The sequence below is a fragment of the Scomber scombrus genome, chromosome 24 (genome assembly GCF_963691925.1).
Source record: "Scomber scombrus chromosome 24, fScoSco1.1, whole genome shotgun sequence".
Lineage (NCBI taxonomy): Eukaryota > Metazoa > Chordata > Actinopteri > Scombriformes > Scombridae > Scomber > Scomber scombrus.
Window position 1 is genome coordinate 1474572 of NC_084993.1, and position 7433 is coordinate 1482004.

General features: G+C 37.2%; 1 protein-coding gene across 1 annotated transcript; it reads right to left on the reverse strand.

Annotated features, from left to right (window-relative positions):
- Positions 1–5509: 5509 nt before the first annotated feature.
- On the reverse strand, positions 5510–7045 carry LOC133976314 (tyrosyl-DNA phosphodiesterase 2-like). The gene is made up of 3 exons (XM_062414497.1): positions 6933–7045; positions 6664–6834; positions 5510–5859 (listed from the first exon to the last, which is right to left on the reverse strand). The coding sequence occupies exons 1-3, from the start codon at positions 7023–7025 to the stop codon at positions 5575–5577; spliced, it is 549 nt and encodes a 182-aa protein (XP_062270481.1). The 5' UTR covers positions 7026–7045; the 3' UTR covers positions 5510–5574.
- Positions 7046–7433: the final 388 nt, after the last annotated feature.

Genomic DNA, 7433 nt, shown 5'->3' on the forward strand with positions numbered 1-7433 from the left:
TATTATTATTAGTAGTAGTATTCTTAACAATGTCTCCCTAATAATTATAATTCAATTTGTAATGAATGTCCTTTTTATTACATGAATGAAAATCACTGCTTGGATGTGATGATGGTAAAAAGGTGAGAACACAAGCTACCACATTGTTTATAATGTCACAGGAAACATTGTACACTCTATCCCATTCAGTTTAAAAGAAGACAAGATACATTTTGTTGCACAATTCAACATTTTATTGCCAAGAATTCATAACAGAGTAGACAATAAAGTGTTACAATAGTGATTATTTTTCTAATTACAATTGGTATCTGTTACGGCCACAAAAGTAAAGAAATGGCTCAACATATGACCACCAACATATATATAAATATATATAAAATTAACGAATTGAGTTTATATGGGAGTAAGGAGGCCTGGCCAAAAAAAACAACAAAAGATGGGAAGCCCATGGGCCAAGACCCAGGACTCCCCCCCCCCCCCCAAATAATAATTGATAACCTAAACTGAGAAACAAAGCTGTGAAAACTGGACTACCAGGCCCCCATCCTCAAAAACAACTAAATTCATAGGAGAGAGAGAAGTTTGACATGCAACAAAGGTTGACTGCTGAATCACAGATGTTGTGGTGATGTGGGTTAACTGTTAGTTAAGTCAAATTCAGGTATTTTTTAATTCAACGAACTTTAAAGGGCTGTTTTTGTCAAGAACAAACTTTAAGTCTTTTAGAGAGAGTTTAACTGTTGCAGCGTTGAAATCTGCAATTATTTGTCCTTTTATATGTTTTATGCGAATGTTTCTGACCATTTCTTCCCATGCCTTGGTCAAAATGTCACAAATGTTATCAGGGATTTTTGGGCGAATTCTGAATTTATCAATGATTTCCTTCCCGTTTTTTAAATGACCAAATAAATTGCTTTCTTTTTCCATAAGCTCTTTCAGAGCTGACATGATAGTAGCTGCATCTTTGTCACCTTTTTTGACATACTTTAACTTTTTATAGTCTAATTTGAAGGGATTATCTTTGTAATTTTGAAAAAATTCAAAATATTCACTTTCGGGACTTGAGATGTCAGAATGTTTAAGATTTTCCAAAAAAAATGGAAAACTCAATCCCCAATGCTTTGTGAACCCCACAGTAGTATAAATTCCATATATTTTGTGCCACCACTGTGCGTTCTTTACAATCAGAATAAAACAACATTCTGTATTGTCTTTTTTTTTCTCTAAACATGGACTGTTGACTGTATGAATGAAAATATGTCTCACTTGAGCTCCGCAGGTCTGTAGAAGCCTATTAAGACGTTCAATTGCAATGACCTCAGAGTGAATTATAATTTCACTGTTACTGTTTTGCTTACATGGATACAACTTTTTAGAAATCATTCTTTTACCATTTTTAAAGGAAACAATAGCAATTCCAAATTGATTATTAATGTTTTTAGTTGGGTCAGGCTCATCTTTTTTTAAAAACTCCAACCATTCTCTCGCATTTAATGAAACAATATTCATTTCTTTTTCTATATTTGAAGCTAATATTAATACAGAAGTAAAAAAGTCATCATTGTTACAAAGGTTTTGTAGTTGTTCCAGATTGTATTTGAACGTCTTAATAGTATTTTGTATAGGATAATCCTGTTTTACATTCTCAGTACTGATTTCAGCGGGGTCTTCATTTGGCAGAACATGTGCAAACAACCAATTGAGAATATTCTCTTCAGTGAGAGGACGCCACTCTTTGTCATCACAAATTGCCAGATAATTTTCAGCATAAGCAATTGCATTTAAATGAAGGGCTCTTTTAGAATTTTGATAACAGCAGTTAATTATCTTGTAGTGGAAAATTTCAGCTAACTGAAAATGTATATTAAAATGTACTTTTAAAACAGTTAAACCATTTTCAATTAACTGAAAATTTAAATCAAACGTTAAATTTTTAAAATACAATATTGGTTTCATGGGGCCAAAGGGAAGTCTCTCCTGCTGCTGGTCTTCTACCCTGAATAAGGAAAAAGGTTCAATTTTAGCTCACAGGTTAAATGATACACTCAATTTTTATATTATTATAATCTTACTCATAATGGAGTGCTTGATAACAACAATTACATTAAATTAGATATAAAATTCAATCAGCACCTCTCTGATACTGTCAGAGAGGTGCTGAAGTCATTATTAAACATCTGTTGAATTTGACTGCATTGGATTGTTTATATGTATGATCTATGAAACAGTGCTTATAAAATTCATATCATCTGTTGTTTTCAATATATATCTTTCTAAGAACAAATATGAGGTACTCCACGTGTGATTTTCTGGTCAATACTTACAGTACTTCTGTCCCTGCAGTGCAAAGACTGAAACCGCCAACAGTAGAAGCTTCGTCCTTCACATAGAAGCAGAGGATCAACAGAAGCTTGAAGGCGAATCTGCTGGGCAACTTGGAAGATTTTACGTGGAGATCTGAAGGTGGTAATAACAAAGTTGGATGTAAAAAAAACGTTGAAATTATTAAGTGGCTATTGGCTAGTTTTAAGGTGGTCCCAATTCAGTCACCCACATCACTTCCTTACACGTACTTTTTATGAATATGGAGCAGACTTCCTGGTGTTTCTTCTTCTGGATAGGCTCCCGAACCTGCACCATGTCAGCAAAGTGTCTGTGTGGAAATACATTGAAAAAGAAGATTTATTTCATTAAACAGTAATGTGATCAATTGCATAATGACTTTAATTATTTATTATTAAAAGAGTCTTTATAATACTACATATATTTCTATATACTATGTATATCATTGTATATAGAATATCAGGAAAAAGTGCAAAAATAATATCAATATTCTCTGAGGTCCAAATGAACATGTTTGAATTAATAATTTTGTCTGACCAACAGTCAAAAACAGAAAGATGTTCATTTACTATCATGGAAAAGTAAACTCTACCACCCAGTACTACCATGAATAGAGGAGGTCAGAAGGAGAGCCAACAACAAACTGTTGCCCCAGGGTTTAATTAGAGGTAAATCACTTCAAGACTTCTTAAAACTATGTGATTGAAACAAGTGAGAAAGTCTGTTTTCTGTAATGTGACTGAAAGTTGTAGAGGTTTACAGGGTTACGCAAAAGCTGAAACCTCTGACTCACTTTGGCTGGTTCTTTTGATCAAGTCCATCCATAGTCAAGGGCGCCACCTTCAGGTGGTCGTCGTCTTTCTCTTGACCTTGTTTGACCGTGTCATATTTCTTTAAGTGTTTTTCCATCTGTAAAAAAGGAATCATAAATGATTACACTCTCAAAGATCTCAAGACAATTGCCAAACTCAGTAGACGCTGTTACAGACTCCAATACAGTTTGTTAACCCGCATGTTGTCATACTGTATTTGAGTCTGTCACAGCGTATGTGCTGACGTGGCTGTCCAAGATGGCGGATGTGCTCGTGATCGACTGACGCAATGACACAGCAGAAAACCCCTGAGAAAAATTACAGGATATAGCCCATTCAATTGATTAGTTAAAGGCACAATAAACCTTAAAATCTAAATCTTAAGTCCAATAAAGAGTAAAAAAACAGTTGTTGTTCCTCTGGTAGCTTCTTTGTTTAAAAACGTGCTCGACTGTAAAACCGTCTTCAGTCGGTGACATGACTGGAATCTATATGTGTAAATAACCATGTTAATATTGTGTTAAAACTATGTTAGAACATCTCCGCTCTGCTTGATGATACCCTGCAGCAAAGGAAAACTTCCCTTTAACAGGAAGAAACCTCGAGCAGCAACCAGGCTCTTCGGCTTAGCCATCCGCCTCGACCCATCGGGTTTTCTTGGTCGATGTGCTAAAGTAATCTCAGTTCTAGTTAAAGTCAAACTAAGTTTTAACCCCTCATCAAACACGAAGAATTTAACAAATAACGCAGTTTTAACAATTATGTAACAAATCTTTCATTTGCCACTCTGGTCTAAAGAAGAGCACTTACCTGGCTTGATGTCTGGATGATGTGTACCGGGAAGTCAGGTGTAGGAGCTTTTATCTCCGCAGACTCCACCCTTTGTTTGCGTCATAGTGGTGGGTTGTAAATATCTCCTTTTCGTCTGTTTCCGGTGCTGCTGTCTCTCTTTATTCATTTCTTCCCATATAATACTCATACTCTCTGATTTTGAGTGACTTATATTTGTATCTCTTTTTCGTTTTATTAACTCTTTACATAACATGTCATGAACTTTTTCCATATAAAAAAACTCCACCACTGGCTTTTTATTTACTTCCTCACATCATCCTCCAGACACAATTCTGGATCCATAGTGCCCCTTCCTCTCCTAAATCTACTTTGTTGCTATGATACCTCTTTTCTCCAAGACATATTTGTCATTACATCCATTTACAGACATGCAATGTCAAGTCAATTAGCCTGTAGTTTGTTGGCTTACTGGCATCCTTCCCAGGTTTCTTTATCAGAATAATTCCTTACTTCCACCTCTCTGGCACAACTTCTTAAGCCACCTCATACTTTCATTTCTCCCTGCGGTATGGTGGCTTGGTGGTTAGCACTGTTCTAGAACGTTCTTACTGTGTTGCTCACAGTAAGAACGTTCTGGGTTTGATACCTGGCTGCAGCCGTTTTGCATGTTTTTATTGCATGTTCTCCCTGTATGCAAACACGAGAAGAGGGTTTCCTCATTCATTTCCAAAAACAAGTCAGTCAGGTTAATCCACCGGTCAGTGCCCGTTACCAAGGTACTGACAAAGAACTGGAGTTGGTCCCTGGGTGCTGTATAGTAGCTGCCCACTGCTCCTAATACTTAAGACTGATTAAATGCACAGGCTGAATTTCACTGTACAACTGTATGTGTAACAAATAAAGTACCTTTTCCCTGGTGCAGGCTTCCCAGTGTTTTTAGCCAGTCCCTTTGTACCCATGTTAAATAGTACATTTGGTTCATCCTCAGCATTTTCCTTTCTCTGTAGTGCCACCTCTCTCTCCAAACTATTGGAAGTGTGTACAGTCTCCCTAAAAAGTAATTCTGAGTATTCGCTAAGACCAAGAAAGTGGATCGCATCAGTCCAGTTCTCAGATCTTTACACTGACTTTAAAATACTGCTATTGGTTTATAGATGGTTTTGAGCCTAAATACATTTCTGGTTTGCTGCTACCGCTCAGGTAGTCTGGGTCAGGCATCCAAACTCCCAGAAGAAGGCAGGTCTGTTCCAACTCTCGGCTGTTAGGGTTGGGGTTTATTGTAATAACTGCAGTTAATTTAATTAATGAGATACCGCCAAATTGAAGAGTATTACCTAAAGATAAAGATATGCTTGAAATGAATATGCTTTATAACTTTAAACTGAAATAATGAAGGTTTTAAGGCCATGTCATTTTTTAAAATATCTACAGCTACATTAGAGCTCTTTATCATGCAGGTATAACTTCATGACACAAAAATGCAAAAACAGCTAGATGAAGTTAGTAGAGTCTATTTTACTGTGATTACTGCAGTGTGAACATGCAGCATATCAAAGCACACTTTTAAAACACTCTGATTTCTCTCACAGCTTTATACAAATATATAAATGAGAGAAACACAGATAGATCAGCACACAGCAGAGAAGGTGCAGTATATTCCCCAGTGATCACTGGTGTAACGGCCACAGTCGAGCATCTCCATCCCTGTTAAGGACATGTGGTCGGGGTCCAGCTGCAGAGCCCCGTCGCTGCTCGCCTGGCGCAGGTAGAGCCGGTCGAAACGGAAGCGACACTTGGATCGGATCCCTTTGTTGGTGTTGGTCTGGGTGTCCCATGTGTAGCGGCAGGCCTCCTGCTCTCCCAGCTGCTCCCACACATCACTCACACTGCTGGGAAGGCCCACTTCAGCCACCTGGGATGAAAAGGCAGAAATGAGAGAATAGGTCACCCATGATGTATCTGTATATGAGTCAGTGATAAATAAGTGTTGGCAGGATGATCAATTGAAAAATATGTTAAAAAATAGTTTTAAAAGCAGGATCAGGTTTGTTAAAATGTACATTTTGTATTTTTCTTGGTTTTCTCCATTTTTTACCAAAAGTAAGACTGAATGCTCCTGAAAATGTGAAATGGTGTAACCACAAAAGAATGATAAATATTCAATATGTTTATATCCCCCCTATAGTGTATTTAAGTAGACTCATACAAATAATTACTTCATTTTAAAAACATTAAATGAAAAGAAAATATTTTGGAGTATTTCGACATTTAAATTTTAAAGCATTTTGTCAATATTGAGCAGAATGTATCCTAAAAACAACCATTTTTTTCTAAATAAGTTTTGACAAATGATGTAAAATCTGTTATAAAACATAGTGTTGTGTTGCTGTTATTCAAGATTTTAGTTAACATTTATTTTCCTGTATATTTTTTATGAAAAAATACTGGTTACACCAATTGGACATTGGGTTACATCACGTCATGGACCAATAATAAGCAACATTTTTACATGTTAACTTTATTATCTCTATGGCTTAATTAAGATAAGATATTCCTTCATTAGTCCCACAATCGGGAAATTTGCAATTAGATGGATACAAAGAAAGAAACAACAGGAAAAGACGGAGCGAGACATTGACAATTTACATCCTCACTTCATGCATTCATACAGACAGCTTATTCCTGCTGCAGATTTTGGATGTAAAAAAAGACAAACCTCACAATCCATGAGGTTGGTGTCTCCTCCAAACAGCACAATGACATCATCAGGCGCATCTGTCATCCTCTTCATCACCAGTCGCAGCTGTCTCATCCGCTCCACTGCATTTTCCTGGCAGCTCTCCAAGTGAGACGTCATCAGGTGAAGCTTCTGGCCTTTGAACAGCACCTGATTTGGAAAGAGACGCATGTTTACATCAGTGCCTCTTTGTGTGTGTGTGTGTGTGTGTGTGTGTGTGTGTTTGTGTGTGATGTCTGCGCACCAACCTGAGCGATAAGCAGGTTACGCAGCATCTGAGAGTCTGGATATGAGATTATTTCACTGTCCAGGAGTGTGATTCGTGACTTCTTCAGCATCATTCCAGTGAAGTAATGCTCCTTACCAGCTGATCAGGGATAGTAACCATTAATAAAAGCTTTTAATTAAGTGTTATAAACCTTTTTTTAAAGAGTGACTTATCAGAAAAATGTAAAATGTACAATTTACATAGACTGTATATAAGAAATGGACGTAACATCCGTGACGTCACCCATTGGTTTGTGGACTGCTGCTCGGAGGCCAATAGTATCGGATCTGAGCAGCGCCATCTTGAAAATTTCAGGTGCATGCTGGGAATAATAAAAACAGGGATTCTACTTATATGGGCATCAGGAGGAGCATGAGGCGCCCTCCTGAACCTGTGAACCAATCAACCTGTCAATCACCACGTAGCCACGCCCTAATGCATACCCTGCTTTATCGTCACATATAAAATCAGGGAGGCCAAA

Coding starts and splice junctions, on each gene's coding strand:
- LOC133976314 (XM_062414497.1), bottom strand. CDS start 7,025: ATGATGCTGAAGAAGTCACGAATCACACTCCTGGACAGTGAAATAATC. Junction 6,835..6,932: donor GTAACCTGCTTATCGCTCAG/GTTGGTGCGCAG, acceptor TTTCCAAATCAG/GTGCTGTTCAAAGGCCAGAA. Junction 5,860..6,663: donor CCAACCTCATGGATTGTGAG/GTTTGTCTTTTT, acceptor TTTTCATCCCAG/GTGGCTGAAGTGGGCCTTCC.